This window comes from Leuciscus leuciscus (genome assembly GCF_965113295.1).
Source record: "Leuciscus leuciscus genome assembly, chromosome: 7".
In the NCBI taxonomy this organism is placed as follows: Eukaryota; Metazoa; Chordata; class Actinopteri; order Cypriniformes; family Leuciscidae; genus Leuciscus; species Leuciscus leuciscus.
In genome coordinates, this window is record NC_138731.1 from 28,621,515 (window position 1) to 28,639,310 (window position 17,796).

The window sequence follows — 17,796 nt, forward strand, 5'->3', positions numbered from 1 at the left end:
TCATTTGTTTGAGCTGCGCCCTCTACTGTACAAGTGTGAATTTGCATTTCTTTCAGCTTGAGGAAATATATATATATATATATATATAAAACAAGCAAGCCAAGGTGAGGAAAAGTAACACTTTTACTTTTCACATTACTTTTCATAAAAAGTAACTAAGTGACACAATTAGTTACTTTTTAGGGAGTAACGTAATATTGCAACCACTGATCTATATAATGACAGATTATACATATATATATATATATATATATATATATAGAGAGAGAGAGAGAGAGAGAGAGAGAGAGAGAGAGAGAGAGAGAGAGAGTATAGTTCCCCAACTATGGTTCTAGATAGCAACAAGGTACATTTCTTTTTTTCTTTTTCTTTTCATGATGATATCATACAAATACATTTCTAATAACTTACAAATAAAATTCTAATAACATATATTTAAGCTGCGTTTTCTCTTTATTTTACTTAATATTTATTTTCTGTAGGGTTTGCAATTTTTACAACATAGTAACACAATTTTTGTCTAAATACAGTGTTAAGCCCAGATTTGTGTGATTTTTTTTCTAGCAATATTAATTAAACAAACATCGAAATTAAATGGGGAAAAAAATATACTCAAATTAAGCTGTAGTAGCAGGGGCTAGCTGGGACCAAACGAAGATTTGTTTATTTGTGCCCTCGACTGATTTAAAAGACAAGGAACAACATATATTGCTGCATGGTGATTAATAAAACTTAGTGGTTTTGTAAAAAAAAAATAAAAAAAAATGTATGTATATATTTCTTTTTTTCTCTCTTCTTTTTAATGCACGCGTTTACTTTTCACCTTTTTACGGTCAATGCTTTTCACACGCAGTCTTTCATTATAAGATGGAACCTTTGTTCATTTGTTTGTTTCTTCCGGATTGGTTCTGATGTAGCACGCGCAAGTACACAAGTACGACACATTTGTCATCAGTTAATTGTTTTTCACTCTGTACATAGCAGTTGACATAGACATATTCTTGAATTAATATAATAGCATTTCGAAATGTGCTGTTGAATGAGTTTTGGATTAGTTTTTTTCGGGAAGCACTGAAAGATTTATTATAAATATTTTACAGCCTAGTGAATTTAAGATGTTAACGGGTTTGCAGTAAGATGTGAGTTTCACTGCTGTGTAAAATTAGAAGTTCTTGAAACTTTTCAAAAGGCAGCACGTGCATGGCATATGTCTGTTTGTAAAAATGATTTAAATGCGGATAATATTTGTGAATTTGTGAATATCACACATTGAATGACTGTATGTAAACATGTGGATGGATATGGACCATACTATACAATTTAGTAAATCTTAGTGGAAAGATTTAAACTTCAGAAAACATCAAGCAAGCCTTCTTCAACTCAAAAGTACCAATGAATGTATATGACACACATTATAGTACATGAAGCAGATGGCAGTGCATCCTAAAACTGACATCATCAAGCAATAATTGTCACACTGAGTGAAGTGATCTAACACAATGCTGAGGATAAAGGCACAGCCTCTACTGCAGACACACAGATCATGTTGGCCTTTGGTCCTTCAGAGAGGTCATCGGCAGGCCTCCATTAAACATGTGTGTCTGCTCTCTGAGAGGAGGCGTCAGGGTCTTCTGTACCCCTTCAGCGGTCTGGTGGAGCACCTGTCCTCAAAGGACAATCAGGCAGAATTCAACATCTTCCATCCCAGCTTGGAGGAGCTCCGTCAGGCAGAGACACTGTTCACTCCCTCCTCTAAACATGTTATCGATTACTCCACCTCTGCGGTCCGGATGGACCATGTACCTATTCTTAAACAGCCAGAGGTGAGAGAAAATTTTCATTAATTGTCATCACTTGATTAAATGACAAAGTACTTGAATAATAAAAAAAGGGGGTTAGTTAAGTGCCAGAAAAAAAAGTAATTGTTTGTTTTCAGATTACACTTTTACATAATTTAATTTTAATAATCCAATGCAATGAGATTCAGACTTTTTTTTTTTTTTTTGAAGTGACTATATAATATAATAACAGAACTATAATATACTTATTTTATGTACAAAACCACAATTTATTTTGTGATTCCAAAAGTTTCAAGAACTCTGTTCTTCATAGAAGGTAAAAAAAATGATTTCTGTTTCATCTGCATTGAATGTTTTTCTTCCATTTTAATTAAATTAGATTGTTGTAATATATTAATATTATATTTGTAATAACAATTGTAATCATTTTAAGTCATCCTGCAGCCCCTTGCAAGTTCTATACCCTCAGTTTGCACTAGACATTTCAAACTGTGCATCATGTTTGCTCTGTGTGCTTGTGTGTATTACAGGTGTGTTTTATGGGCAGGAGTAATGTGGGGAAGTCATCTCTCATCCGTGCCTTGTTCTCTCTTGCACCAGAGGTAGATGTGAGAGTCTCTAAAACTCCGGTGAGTGTATATGTTATGAATGTTCTCCACCGTTCACTCCTTTGTGCTTCGAAGTTGCTTCTTCTCAATCTTTATTTTGACACAGGGTCACACCAAAAAGCTTAATTTCTTCACTGTGGGAAAGGCATTTACTCTTGTAGACATGCCTGGGTATGGACACATGGCCCCTCGGGACTTTGTAGAGATGGTTGAACCATACCTTCAAGAGCGTCAAAAGTAGGTTGATGTTGTTTTAAGGATACTCCTTCTTGTGCGCTTGTGTTGAGTTTAAAAAGTAGTAGATGATAAAATTCATGTCAGTTATGACATATATACTGTATATACAAATACTGTAGATTTTATTTATCAATTAACTTCTATTAACTAAATCAAATCAATATTTGGTTTGACCAACCTTTGCTTTTAAAACAGCTTTTATCCTAGGTACACCTGCAGATAGTTTTTCAGGTAGCTTTTCAGGCAGGTTTCTTCAAGCGTCTCGGAGACGTTACCACAGTTCTTCTGGATTTAGTCTGTCTTAGTTTTTTTCTGTTTCTTCATGTAATCCCAGACGGACTCGATGATGGTGAGGTCAGATCTCCTTGTTGAGAATACCAGCTGTTGTCAGACTCCTTGTGCATACAAAAATCTCACTGGATTATTACAATTAGTGGCAAAAGGAACACAATACAGCAACATATATAAATAACTGTCTTAAAAAATATATGGAACTCTTAGTTATCCTTTTTTTATTTCCTTACTTATGTGTCTCTATCTAGTCTGGTGAGGACGTTCTTGCTGGTGGATGGAGGTGCAGGTCTGCAGAAGGCAGATTTAGTTGCTGTGGAGATGTGTGAGGAGTTCAATTTGCCTTTTGTGGTGAGTGTTTATCGCTCATGCTTTTACCATGACAGTGCAGCAGGGGTCGTTAGAGTCCTATACACTTTTAGCAACATCTCAGCCTAGATCAGTGGTTCTCCTCCACCAGGGCCTCCGCAAACTTCCAAGGGGCCATCAAGATGTTTTAAAATAAACTAAAATGACCACATCTTTTTTTGAGTATATTCAACTTTTTTTCTTAAAGAACCCAGGTTACCACTGTGTAGAAAACCCTGGATATACGAGGAAGCCTAATTTTTAAAGTGTGATTTCTAGACCTGGAAAAGTCATGCAATTTAATAAAACTTTATAACTCAATTGGAATTTTACACATTTTATGACTATGAATTTTCTATTATATTCTATTAATGCCAAGCTCTAATATTTTTATCGGGTAGAAATTGAGTAAAAAATTGTATTAAAACATTTATAATCCTTAATTCTTATTCAGAAAATCACAAACAACTGGAAAAGTTAAGTTAAGTGGGGCTTCCTAATGATGTTGACGAAAATGGGGTGCCATGGAGTCAGAAAGGTTGAGAATGACTGATCTACATTGATCAACTTATTCTAAGGCTTTGTTCAGATGGGCAGCAGAGTTCCCCCTCTTTTTTTGTAGTAAATAACAGCAAAAATGCTTTAAATAATTGTAATACACAAGCTCGATCCAAACAACATAAGTGATTTGATATCCATGCTGAGTGTCAGTCCTAAAGATTGGGTTAAAAATACTAATAAGAATTGATTATAGTGTGAACAAGTACAAAATACTTCTTCACCTCAAAGGTTTATAAGGTTTTAACCAGTTTTCTCTCTGTGTCATGTTTTAGCTGGTTGTAACAAAAATAGACAGAACTCGACAGGGCGCTTTGTTGGGTCTTCTTCTACAGCTTCGGGACTTTATCAAAAATCAAACCAGCACATGTTTCCCACAACCATTTCTTGTGAGGTGAGATATATAGACACACATCATAATAATGCCAATCATTTTGCATCCAGAATGGTTTACACACATACAGTGTTCAACAATGAGACATTTTTTTTTTCTGTTTGAATTATATAGATATAATTTAAATCCATAAATTCATAAACACTTTTGTTGGAAGACTATCACAAGTCAGTTTTGACAAAACCTTGTTTATGTTCGCCAGCAAGATAACAATATATATGTCAAATCAGCAGATGTTGCGAAAACAATGTAGAAAATATCACAGAAAACCAAACCCTGGACTGAAAGGGAAATGGACTAGACTGAAAGGTCTCATATACTGACCAAAGTCCATCCTTATTGTTGAGCCCTGAAAGAATTTATATACAGTGGGCTCCACAAATATTAGTTTCACCCTTGGTAAATATGAGCAGAACTGACTGTGAAAATTTGTTTTGGCAATTTCTCCTCTTGGTCTTTCATTTTTAATTAAACTCAAATAGTTGAAAAAAAATTATTATCATAATTATTTTTCTCTGAAATACAGTGTATGTATTCCACAATTATTGGCGCCCCTTCATTTAATACTTAATGTAACCTCCATTTGCCAAAATAACAGCTCTGAGACCATTCCTCCATACAGAATCTCTCCAGATCCTTCAGATTCAGAGGTCCATGCTTGTGGACTCTTCTTCATCTCATGCCAAAGATATATATATATGACTGTAGGAATTTAGCCTGTGTGTCACTTCATATTTAGAGCCCAGTGAAACAGGATGTCATGACTTATCTCTTAAGTGTTCCTGATAAGTAAGGTGGAATAAAAAAGATGCCATGTTAATGGGAATGTACTTTAGTTAGATTTTTACTCATTAAAATTAGTAGGGGTGGCAATAATTTTGGCTCATATATTTTGGAGAAAAACACATTTCATTTATTACACATTTATATTTTGTATGAATTCACTTTTTGTGAATATTTTGAATGAAAGACTAAGAGAAAAAATGGCAAAAACACATTTTCACAGTCAGTTTTGCTCATTTTTACCAAGGGTGCCAATATTTGTGGAGCCCACTGTGTGTGTGCAAGTACTGTGCAAAAGTCTTAGGCACGTTTGTATTTTTGTGAAAATACTAAGGCTTTTGCACAGTGCTCTCATGTGAGAATGAAAGTACACCCTCTTTGAATTTTTGGTTTTACGTATCAGGACATAATTAAAAATCATCTGGTCCTTAGCAGGTCTAAAATGTAGGTAAATATAACCTCAGATGAACAACAATACATGACATATTACACTGTGTCATTATTTATTAAACAAAAATAAAGCCAAACTGGAGAAGCCATGTGTGAAAAACTAAGTACACCCCATGATTTAATATTTTGTAGAACCACCTTTACCAGCAATAACTTGAAGTAAAAAAATTCAGTTTTGACCTTATTAGTCTCTCACATGATTGTGGAGGAATTTTTCGCCACTCTTCTTTACAACGTTGCTTCAGTTCATTGAGGTTTGCGGGCATTTGTTTATGCACAGCTTTCTAAATGTTGGGTTGAGATCTGGACTTTGACTCGGCCATTGTAACATCTTGATTGTCGGAAAGATGGCTTCACATTTGACTCTAGAATACTTTGGTATACAGAGGAGTTCATGGTCGACTCAATGACTAAAAGGTCATGTGGCTCAAAACAAGCTCAAATCATCGTCAAACGTGACACTGTACATTATGACCAAACATCTCCACTTTGGTCTCGTCTGACCAAATGACATTGTTCCAGAAGTCTTGAGGTTTGTTCAGATGGAACTTTGCAAACCTAAGCAGTGCTGCCATCTTCTTTTTAGAGAGAAGAGACTTTCTCCTGGCAACCCTTCCAAACATGCCATACATGCCATCCAGTCTTTTTTCTAATTGTACTGTCATACATTTTAACATTTAACATGTTAACTGAGGCCTGTAGAGTCTGAGCTGTAGTTCCTGTTTTTTTGCTGTTTCTATGAGCCATGCACGGTCTGACCCTGGGGTGCGTGAAATTACCGGGACGTCCACTCTTGGGAAGATTGGCAACCGTCTTGATTGTTTTCCACTTGTGAATAATCTTCCTCACTGTAGAATGATGGAAATGGCATTATAACCCTTCCCAAATTCCATTTATAACCAATCCCTTAGATCATTGCTAATGTCTTTCCTCCTTGGCATTGTGTTAACACACACCTGAATGCTCCAGACCAGCAAACTGTCAAAACTTCTGCTTTTATCTTTATATTCGCCCTTTGGTGATGATCAGTTAATCAAAGGCATTTGATTAGCAGTGCTTGACTGCTATTTACCCTCTTAATTCCTATGGAAGCAGTAAGGGTGTCCTTAGTTTTTCACACATAGCTTCTCCATTTTGGCCTATTTATTTATTTATTTATAAATAAGGACATGCTGTAATATTGAATGTGTTGTTGTTCATCTGGGTTGTATTTACCTAATTTTAAGACCTGCCGAGGACCAGATGATTCTTTTTATTTCCTGATATGTAAAACCATAGAATGCAAAGAGGGTGCACTTTCTTTTTCACATGACTATGCACACGCTACCATCAGTTTGGGGTACTTTTTTAAAATTAATACTTTTATTCAACTGGGACATATTAAATTTGTCAAAAGTAACAGACTTTACAATGTTAAAATGTTTTAATATTTTCAACATAATAAGGAATTTCACTTGAGCATCAAATCAGCATATTAGACTGATTTCTGAAGTATCATATGACACTGAAGAATGGCTGTTGAGAATTCAACTTTGACATCAAAAGAATAAATTATATTATAGAAAAAAAATTCAAGTGTGATATTTCACTGTATTACTATTATACATCTTTCAAAATCTTTCCAACCCCAAACTTTTGAATGGTAGTATATGTGTGTGAGTGTGTGATAATCTGCATTTATCGCCCACGTTAAGGTCATTTCCTAATCCATCAGCAAGTGTCATCTTGCTGATGCGTGTTTGAGTAGTGATGAGTTTATAATGCACACTCATTCTTAGTCACTTCTTTTGCTTTTATGTCTGGGTGCATCTGTCAGAGGTTCCCTTGATCGCCAGCAACTAGATAAATCTTGTTATACAAATAAATCAGTGCCTCTGACCTGTAGTTTTATAAGAGCGAGGAATATGTTAATGTGGTCAGATGGTTATCAACCTGATGATAAGATAAGGCTAGGAGTTCTGGAAACAGTTGCATTAGCTTTGTTGTGTCAATACAGGAAGTCAGTTTTTCACAGATAAGGTGATAAGTAACATTCATTATAACATAACATACATTTCTATCCCCCCCTCCCTCCTATGACCTGCAGCTCTGTCCAGTTCTCTGGGATTTACCTGCTCAGGTGTTTCATAGCCCACGTAACAGGAAATGTACAGCTTACCACTAAGCAGTTGTGATTGTACTGCACTGCCTCACCATGTCACATATCACGGATGAATCTGAGGCCTGGCTGCAATGTTATCTGGGATGGTGTGAACTGTGAATAAAACCACTTTGACAATGATTAATGAATGATTAAATACTTGCTGAATCTATGTATTATTTTTAAATGCAGAGGCGGGAAACACATTGTTACTGGTTTCAGGATTCATGCAGCTCTTGTATAAACTCACTGAATGATCCAGGAATCTATGGTGTAATTTTACAACATTCATATTTGAGTGGACTCATTCCTGTCTGTTGCTGTATATTCAACTAGAATATTTGTTCTTCCTAATAAAATGACAGTAAATGTTGCATTGAATCTGTTCAACTTTAAATTCTGCTCTTGCTTTCTGAGCTTAAACCAAAACTTATCAACATGATATGATGAAAAGCTCAAGTTTCAGATCAGTTGTTCTTCTAAAACTGTGGGCTTTTTTGTAGAATGAATTAATTACTGAACCTAAATCCCAGCAAATGTGTGTGAATGGAAAAACCCAGTGAATGGACGACAATTGTACTTCTTACTCATGAAATTGATCTTCCAGGTTTATTGTAATCATTATGTGTTTTGGTCCTTGTTACACACTTTTTGGACATTACTTAGACTACGTCTACATCAATCCGGATAGATTTGAAAACTGAGTTTTCGTTTCAAAACGCTCTCCGTGCACACTAGCGTTTTCAAGTGTTTTCCAAAGGTTTCTCATCCACACTGAAACGTTGCAAAACGCTAAATTCACCTTACAACGCATGCGTAAAACCCTCATAAAAGCTCACTGAGATGACAGAACAAGACAAGTTTTCACGCAATTCTTCTTGCAGGGTTATTTTATTTCGCTAAATATCTCACCATTCACTGATGCATCCGGGTAGCACTCACTTATATGTTTGGTCTAAAGCGTTTTGCTGCAGGACAGCAAATATACGAGTGAATTTTCTGTCATCTTTGCAGATCTATGAAGATTGTGCAATGTAACATATTTGAGCAACTGTGTGATAGTGAATAGCACATAACAGGCACAATACTGGTATACACATGAATATCTATGTGTTCAATATGTGTCACAGGACTAAACTTCGTCATCGTTTTTACAAGTAACATACATTATAACATAACATACATTTCTATCCCCCCATCCCTTCTATGACCTGCAGTTCAGTCCAGTTCTCTGGGATTCACACTACAACACGAAAACTGCCATTTTCAAATGCATTCACCTTGGAGAGCATTTTCAAAAAGCTTTGTTTTTGTTGCTAAATAAGTGTGGACGGAAGGCCAAAACGGAAAAGAAAAAGATGTGTTTTCAAACAAAAACGTATTATTGTGGACAAGACCTTGATTTTGGTAACTAAGTCAGGTTTTTAGATTTCACCTCAGGGTTAACATTCTTATTTGTATATTACAAAGTTATCGTCTTTGATTGGACAAGTCCAGCATTTGACAAGCGTACAACTTGTTGTAATTGCATAGACACTTAAATCCATTAAATCTGCCAAATATTCTAAACAATATTCAGGAATTATTTTTTCACACTTTTTTAACTTGTAGATTTAAAAATGTTTCTCTGAAAACCCTCATTGTGATAGTAAGTCATGGTGATATCAGTCTCATAGTGTAATGAATGCTTATTGTAAACAAAAGCCATGCTAACATTGGAACAGGGCTTCATAACCCAGAGTTAAAAGCTGCACTAAACTTTTTTAAATTATGAGTGGGAAATTATGCTTAACAATAACAATTGAAAGGGACCTTGAACATAGAGTAAAAAGCATTAAACAAGCCAATTTTTTATGTTTTTATTTTTTTACATGCCCTGAGAGAACAGTATGCACCAATTTCATCAATGAACTTTGCACTGAAGTGTCCTTACAGAAGGCATAGGGTTAAATCAGTTATATAAACATATACAGTTTCATTTTTTAAAGTTTAAGTGTGTGCCCCAAGGTATATGTGTGCGCATTTTGTATTGAAAGGAGAGTGAGTGAGTGAGTGAGGCACCATACATTTCTTTAGTCATATCTCTAATGGGTCCTTTAAAAAATAATACTACAGGCATTTTTTCATCCATGATCTTTGATGCACGTACACCATTGTTTGAGGTAGGCATTATGTCTTCTCTACAACAGCAGGGGTGGTGATGGTGCAGGGCTGTACCTGGAGAAAAACAATAAAATTTAAGTGCCACAATGTTATAAAATGGCAAGAGGGTGCAATTGCATTTATTGTGGCTAAACTTAACCTTGACAATGATATTCTTTTTTTCGTCCTCTCTCTTTTTTATGTGTTGGCATTTGGACACTGACCCCATAAAACATTTGCAGTAAGTTAATTATTTTTCAATTTTTTTTTCCTCCGAATTTTATATAACCCAGGCATATATTAAAGCTCTAAGGGACAGATAAAAGTTCACTCTTTGTTACCCGGGATGCAGGAAAGAGGGAACTGAGGCTGAAAAGGTGTTTAAGAAAATGTCTAGAAACACTCTGGAATCTTAGCTCACTTTCTCCAAGAAGCTTCATCCCCGCAACCTCTCCATTGGAATCTATACGCCATTGACCCTATAGGATTCTACTTTTAATTCTTCACCACTTTATTCAAACTCATTTTTGTCAACATGTGCACACCAGAGCCCACATGCCCTGAAAATGCCACCATCTGCTCGGGCACATCCTGCCTGGTGCCGCGAGATCCGTTCAATGACATTCTCAACGTGGTGATGAGTACCACGCTTACCGTCATGCTTGCCTTGGTCATGTTTTCAATGGGCTGCACCGTCGAGGCAAGAAAGCTCTGGGTACACATCCGCAGGCCATGGGGCATTTTTATCGGTTTCCTGTGCCAGTTCGGCATCATGCCTTTCACAGCCTTTGCGCTTTCACTGATTTTCAACGTGCTTCCAGTCCAGGCTGTAGTTATCATAGTTATGGGCTGTTGCCCTGGAGGTTCCAGCTCCAATGTTTTCTGCTACTGGCTTGACGGAGACATGGACCTGAGGTGAGACTGTCAATCCGGTGACTTTTTCATTATCATTATTGTTATGTTGCTTGTAACAGTGAAGACATTAGTTCCCAGAAATGAGCTGTGTAAACATAGGCTCTATTTTATTTTATTTTTTTTATGCAGCAGTGTCATTTGTAGGTTTGCTTTCATTGTTCACATACAATTTCTACTAGGCTAAACTAGATATTTTGACATTTTAACCTTTTACTCAATTATATTTATAGATAAAATTATAGTTTCTAAAATTATTTAGAATTGTAGAATGATAGTATTTTATTCGATTTATTTTATAAACTGTTATTTTAGAATAAGGATGATATAATAATAAGCATAGTAATAAAATAATATTATATTATAGAACATGATTAAATATATTGTAGAAAATTCTTATTGTTCTGGATTTCCTTCACATTAGACCTAAAATGTTTAAACTGCATGAGGAACAATATATTCTAAGTTTGTGGACAGAAAGTCATTATTTATAGCACTACTGTATAACACATACACTGATTTATCCTGCCTATAGCATCAGCATGACGGCATGTTCTTCAATCCTGGCTCTGGGAATGATGCCTCTTTGTCTGCTCATCTACACCACAGTCTGGACTTCAGGCGATGCTATCCAGATCCCTTACGACAGCATCGGTAAAACGGCCTCGAATGACTTAAGATTTTCCATTTTATGTATTTGTTTGATCTCGTATCTTAATTGGACTGATGTTCTTTCCAGGGATCACATTAGTGAGTTTGCTTGTGCCTGTCGCTCTTGGGATATACACAAAACATAGATGGCCCAATGCAGCCAAAAAGATCCTCAAGGTGTGTTTTTGTTTCTGCATTTAATGTTGTAAATTCTTATGCATGCCATGCTGCTTCACTTGTGTTATGTATTTGTATGTATAGGTGGGATCCGTGGTGGGAATCCTCCTAATCATCATCATTGCAGTCATCGGTGGTGTGCTGTATCAGTCCTCATGGACCATTTCTCCTTCGCTTTGGATCATCGGTACCATTTATCCATTTATCGGCTTTGGGTTGGGCTTTCTCCTGGCACGCTTTGTGGGACAACCTTGGCACAGGTAAAAATCTGGACATTTTGGTTTCCCATAAAGCATTAGCTGGTTTGTTCGGAGCAGTTAGCACACATGTTCTGAGGCATCAATAAAAGTGGCATAATGTCTGACACAAGCACATGTGCTGTTGTCTCTGATGGTTTATTTCTCGTGAACATGATTGCAGGTGCCGCACCATCGCATTAGAAACCGGCATGCAGAACGCCCAGCTGGCAAGTACTATTACCCAGCTTTCCTTCTCCCCTGCAGAGCTTGAGGTCATGTTCGCTTTCCCCTTAATCTACAGTATCTTCCAACTGGTTGTGGCTGGGGTTGCAGTGGGAAGTAAGATTAAACTCTTGTTCACTTTGCATTTAAGCATTACCAATATGAGAGGGGACTGTGGGGATAAGCATGTTATGATTTTGAAGAGTTGATAATTCCATATCATAAACCTCTGTATGTATTTTCAGTCCATTACTCAGTGAAGCGCTGTAGGCAGAAGGTATCAGCGGACGAGGATGGGGAAGGCACACATAGCACCGTTGAGGATCAGAATAAGCAGAATTACGCCTTGGAGAATGGTGGCTTTCACTGTGATGAGAATGGCAACTCTGAGGATAAGGACAAAGCTACAAAGTTGTGAGCTAAACATCTTTCTGCTAGCCTGACTGGTCAACGCTGATCTTCTGGAGACATGAACTGTAAACAAGCTATTCAAGCTCAATCAGAGAGTGAAGAGTTAAAGTCAACCCCAGTCAACACAACTGGATGCACTTTCCTACATTATATATATATTTGAGCAGACATATATATATTTGGATAGACTCATAATAAAAACATCTTTGAAGGTTTATATATATATATATATATATATATATATATATATTATATATATATATACAAACCTTCAAAGATGTTTTTAGAATGAGTCTATCCACAGATCTGTGTATTTGGGTTTGTCTTTGGTCAGCAACATTCAGTTAATACATTGCAGAAATTCACTGACTTGTCTCAGATGCCTTTAAAAAAATGCAAGTAACTCCACCGGTGTAAAAAAGAAGATAAATGTTTAATAGTTTAAGATAACATACAGTACATATATCCAGTACGTTGAATGTAAGCAAATTTTTTGTAATGTTACTTTGTATACACATAATTGTAATAGACCTTTAAGAAATGTTTTGCTTTTTAGAATATTTATGTATGATACAGTTTTTGTTTTTTGTTTTTGTTTTTACCATGTTCGAGCAATGGGACTTTTCCACTTATATGGTAACCAAAGCAATGGGACTTTTCTGTCTTTTTTTTTTCTTTTTTAAAGCATTTCATTGCTTTAATTGACTTTCAACATTTAAATATTTACTGCTTAACATATATCAAATGTTTTAGATGTTGTCGTTTCAAACAATATGTTTTACTTTTTAATATGTTTGTGATATTTATATGCAGAAGAAAACACCATAAATAAATTAATATTTAAATGTGTTGTCAGATTTTGATCCTAGCAGACTTCAAGTTTTTATTATTCTGTAAAACTGTACCATAGCTTGATTATATTGGGTGTGTATTAAATCCCTGCATGAGGGTCATTGTTGTAAAATAGCCCTTAGTTGTTGTGAATTGCTCTGATTATTATTCAGCTGAGGAATTTAATCAAATTTCCTGCTATTTCTGAGAAAGTGCATTGTGACAGATGCTATATTTTCAGTTTAGACTGAAGTCCTTCAGAAATATAAACTTAAACTTAAAGGGATAGTTCACCCAAAATGAAAATTCTGTTATCATTTTCTCCTTCTTGTTGTTCCAAACCTGTATGACATTCTGGTCACACTTTATTTCGATGGTCCACTTTAGACATTCTAACAATAAGTAACTTTGCAACTACATGCCAACTAACTCTCATTAGAGTGTTAGGATAGAGTTAGCAGAATAAGTTGACATAGTTGAAAAGTTACTTATAGTCAGTCAGACGAATGTCTGTTGGGACCATCAGCAGATTTTAAGCAGACAGTCTACTATAATGAGAGTTAGTTTATGAGAATAAAAAAAGTCCTACAGATTTGGAAGGACATGAGGGTAAAGTGATGACTGAATTTTTATTTTTTGGTGAACTGTCCCTTTAAGCCCTCATACATGTGTTAAAACCACAAAGAAATAAGGTAACTGACTAAATTCGGCCACAGAAAAGGGAAGTTGATATCTTGTTCAAATGTTCTGACATGGTTAATTAACTCCAGTGAAAAAGAGAGACAACGCATAGAAGAGAAGAATCAAAAGCTATAAAGATCATTGAGGAATTGAAGATGGAGCTTCTGTTCTCATTTCTAATACTATTTCTGAAGACGCCTTGTGTTTCTTCTTGGCTTGCTGACAAATGTCTATTCTACAGTGATGTGGAAGAGTTTCCTATTGCCACAACCTGTGCTGGAAAAACAAACACAGCCGACTGCCAACGTGTCGCTGACGTTAAAGAAGACCTGCTTGGACTTCCATCAAACTTACGGAACCTATGTGTTCAAATGGATCAAGACTATCACGGTGCCTTGGCTCCAGACTCATTCGCACGTTTTGTTTCACTGGATTACCTTGAAATTACTGGATGTTTTTCAGAGATTCCTCCGGAAGCCTTTAACGGTTTGACAAATGTAACTTCATTAAGCTTGGCTTTAGAAGGCTGTTGTGAGGTAGCTCTTGATTTCAGTCACCTTCCCTCACTTAACAGTTTGAATCTTTCAAAGTATGCATTATCATTATTGGCTCCAAATGTTTTTGAAAAAATTTCTCACTTGCAAAAATTATACATATACGAAGTGTGTTTGAAGGATATAGCTGAGGTTCTGTGTCGACTGGCAAATGTAAAATCACTGAAGCTGTTTCATCTATCTCTAAATCAATCATTAAACAGACTTCAGTACCCAAACTGCTCAGTTTTCAACACCTCTGACATATCTACTGTGTTAAATATTGAAGAGGTACGATTGTATCTGGGAACATTAGAGTATATAGATGAGAGAGCTTTGGAAGTTTTGGGAAATCTGTTTGAATTAAGCTTTATTGCAAAAGCAGATTTCCTCAGAGATCTTTCTTTAATTGGAGTACATAAAATCAATACTTTGGGTGTCACAGTGGATGTACTTCACTTTGAAGACTTTTGTACAGCAGCAAAGTTATATTCGATTGAGTCTTTACAAATTCATTATGAGAGTATTAACTTGCTACCTCCTACTAATATCACAGATGGCTGTGAAGATGTTAAGAACATTACGATCAGAAATAATCTATTTACTGAGACTGTAAACCTTTTAGATGTATATCGGTTCTTTCAGATTTTCAGGAACCTCACTTATGTTAAAATAATTAAGTTTTTGCTTAGTCCAAATGATTTTTATTCTCTTTGTGCTACATTTCCACAGATGGTCAAACAGATTTCCCTTATGTTTCTAATAAAAAATAAGATGGATGAGATAGTTTCCAACCAATTTATGTGTTTTTCAGATCTTGGAACTCTAGATTTATCCATGAATAACATTAATTACATAAACGATTTTGCTTTCATTGGATTGAACAATTTGAAAGAGCTAAATCTCTGTAGAAACAAGTTATCTTACATTTATCAACACACATTCAGTGGTTTATATGGACTAATGTTCTTAGATCTCCAAGGAAATCCCATAATTCATATCGAACCTAAATCATTTGGACATCATCTTATTAACCTTTGCACACTTCTGCTGGGAGATCTGAACTTCCCGCCAGGGATCAAGCTGAATTTATCTGATATATTTGGGATAGTTCCATATAATTTGAGTAATATTTTAATTAGTTCAGGCCTGAGACCAATGCAACTTGTGATCGGGAGTAATACTACACTGGATCAGGCCCTAAACTTACACATCAAAGGTCAATATGTGACTGTTGAGGACTGCAGCAGTTTACTCTTGACATCTGTAGTCACACTTAAGATAGATGCAGAATATGTGAGCTGTGGAAATGAATTCATTGGGAAATATGTCCAATCGGTCGTCAGTCTGGAATTTAATTCAACGTTCTCAGACAATATTGGAGACTTGGCTGTAATCAATCAGCTTGTTCATTTAAAAACCTTAAAACTGGAAAACATTGAATTTACTAAGCAGCCAAACGTGGCCGTGATGTTTCACAATCTGACGAAACTCCGGACGCTGATACTGACGAACTGCAGATTCTTCTTTCTGGATGGAAGTCTGACTAAAGATTTAAAGGCACTGACAGGTCTAGTGCTCTTTCCAAAAGATAACGTCAATATTCTTCAAAACTTTGTGGAACATCTCACTAGTTTGAAATACCTCCATGTTATGGGCTTGGGTCTGTACTGCAGTTGTGATAATGCGTGGCTGGTCTCATGGGTGAAGGACAACAGGAAGGTGCAGGTTGCCATGTCCAAACCCACCATGAAAGAGCTGCAGTGTTTGACTGACAATGGAATTGACCAACTCAACTTTATTGGTTATGCTAAGGAGACCTGCTCATTTGAAATTGAATTTATGTTCTTTGCCTCCACCTCTGCCTTTTTGTGTATTTTTATTATTGTGGTACTGTCATATAGGTTTGCAGGCCAATACATTGTGCCGTTCTATCACATTGCCAGTGGATGGTTCCGAGAGGCTTTGCGTGTGAATGGTAAGCATCAGTACCGCTACGATGTTTTCGTGTCTTACAGTGGTAAGGATGAACACTGGGTCATGGAGGAACTTCTTCCGAACTTAGAGCGGCGCGGCCCTCCGTTTTTGCGTCTCTGTCTTCACAGTCGGGACTTTCAGTTGGGAGAAGACATTGTGGAAAACATCACGGACAGCATCTACGCAAGTCGCCAGACTCTTTGTCTCGTCAGTCGCAACTACCTCAGTAGCAACTGGTGTTCTTTGGAGATGCAGCTGGCCACCTATAGGCTCCAGGTAGAACACAGGGACATTCTGATCCTGGTCTTCCTAGAAATGATTCCGTCTCGCCTGCTATCCTCCCATCATAGATTGGCCCGGCTGGTAAAAACCAGAACCTATCTAGACTGGCCACAGGAACCGGAGATGCATGAGGCATTCTGGGATAGGTTATGGTGTAAACTCAGCTTTAATAAAGTCAACTAAAAGAAAAAAAGTTGCTAAAAAATGTGCAAAGTTATTCCACTGAAACTTCAATCAATAGGATGGATGACTCATGAAAAAAATTCTCTTTAAAAAACAACAACCTCACCTGGCAAGTGGATGAGAATTTTTTTATTTAAAATACACTTACATGTAATGACAATTTTGTATTTACTTTTTTATATGCTTAATAAACCTTGTGTAACATCAAACATGATTTCATCTTTTTTTATTTTTTTTTATAGCACACTTTAAACATATACAGTACATAAATTGATGTTTGGAGTAACTACTGAAATATCCTTTTCTGATAAAAACCTCAGACTATTTCTGAATGTGCTGATCAGATGTGTTGCACTTAGGAGATATTTCGAGCCATGAGTTTGTACACATTAGTTTCAGTTCATGTATTAGAGTTTTTGATAATCGCTTTGGCTTAATTTTCAAATGAGACTTTTTTTCTTTTCTCTCAAAACAATAAGTTCAGGTTTCTGAACAATTAGTTTCTTCTTCACATCAGATTTGAATTCCTTATTGATTTAAGCAAATTGCATGTGTTTTGGTACGTGTTCAAAAGATTAAGTACAATTGTCTACAATTTGCACAATAACTAAATGCAGACATGTTATATTCCATACATATTTATGACATGGAATGTTTGCTAAATTGGCAAATGTCCTGCCATTGTAATGAAATAGGAATCACAATCTTATCAGTCAACCAACCAAGTTTGGACATTTGGAAAGTTTGAACAGCAGCAGCTACATCAGTGCTGTGATAAATACATTTGTATTTTACAGTGAAATGTGTTACATGTAAACAAACATTTATTGGCATATTCATATGAATATATGTAACTAAGATGATAGTATGTATTGGGTGTGTTAAGAGAAATACATAATAGGGTGAGAAAACTTAGAATTTTCAGTTTACATGCAACACATTTCTGC

General features: G+C 36.0%; 3 protein-coding genes across 3 annotated transcripts; all 3 read left to right on the forward strand.

Moving 5' to 3' along the window:
* The first annotated feature begins 910 nt into the window (after positions 1-910).
* On the forward strand, positions 911-7,982 carry gtpbp8 (GTP binding protein 8). The gene is made up of 6 exons (XM_082176425.1): positions 911-1,823; positions 2,330-2,428; positions 2,514-2,644; positions 3,187-3,286; positions 4,117-4,235; positions 7,555-7,982. The coding sequence occupies exons 1-6, from the start codon at positions 1,500-1,502 to the stop codon at positions 7,640-7,642; spliced, it is 861 nt and encodes a 286-aa protein (XP_082032551.1). The 5' UTR covers positions 911-1,499; the 3' UTR covers positions 7,643-7,982.
* Positions 7,983-8,229: 247 nt separating this feature from the next.
* On the forward strand, positions 8,230-12,574 carry slc10a2 (solute carrier family 10 member 2). The gene is made up of 6 exons (XM_082176419.1): positions 8,230-10,665; positions 11,198-11,316; positions 11,402-11,490; positions 11,575-11,750; positions 11,911-12,068; positions 12,197-12,574. The coding sequence occupies exons 1-6, from the start codon at positions 10,286-10,288 to the stop codon at positions 12,367-12,369; spliced, it is 1,095 nt and encodes a 364-aa protein (XP_082032545.1). The 5' UTR covers positions 8,230-10,285; the 3' UTR covers positions 12,370-12,574.
* Positions 12,575-13,482: 908 nt separating this feature from the next.
* Positions 13,483-17,063, forward strand: LOC309503617 (uncharacterized protein). The gene has a single exon (XM_082176367.1). The coding sequence runs from the start codon at positions 14,030-14,032 to the stop codon at positions 16,847-16,849; it is 2,820 nt and encodes a 939-aa protein (XP_082032493.1). The 5' UTR covers positions 13,483-14,029; the 3' UTR covers positions 16,850-17,063.
* The last annotated feature ends 733 nt before the right edge of the window (positions 17,064-17,796 follow it).

What these genes read in the sequence shown, in the direction of transcription:
- gtpbp8 (XM_082176425.1), top strand. Translation starts at nt 1,500, where the DNA reads ATGCTGAGGATAAAGGCACAGCCTCTACTGCAGACACACAGATCATGT. An exon ending in CTATTCTTAAACAGCCAGAG is followed by an intron (nt 1,824 to 2,329) that starts GTGAGAGAAAAT and finishes TGTGTATTACAG; the next exon opens with GTGTGTTTTATGGGCAGGAG. An exon ending in TGAGAGTCTCTAAAACTCCG is followed by an intron (nt 2,429 to 2,513) that starts GTGAGTGTATAT and finishes ATTTTGACACAG; the next exon opens with GGTCACACCAAAAAGCTTAA.
- slc10a2 (XM_082176419.1), top strand. Translation starts at nt 10,286, where the DNA reads ATGTGCACACCAGAGCCCACATGCCCTGAAAATGCCACCATCTGCTCG. An exon ending in GATCCCTTACGACAGCATCG is followed by an intron (nt 11,317 to 11,401) that starts GTAAAACGGCCT and finishes TGTTCTTTCCAG; the next exon opens with GGATCACATTAGTGAGTTTG. An exon ending in GGCTGGGGTTGCAGTGGGAA is followed by an intron (nt 12,069 to 12,196) that starts GTAAGATTAAAC and finishes ATGTATTTTCAG; the next exon opens with TCCATTACTCAGTGAAGCGC.
- LOC309503617 (XM_082176367.1), top strand. Translation starts at nt 14,030, where the DNA reads ATGGAGCTTCTGTTCTCATTTCTAATACTATTTCTGAAGACGCCTTGT.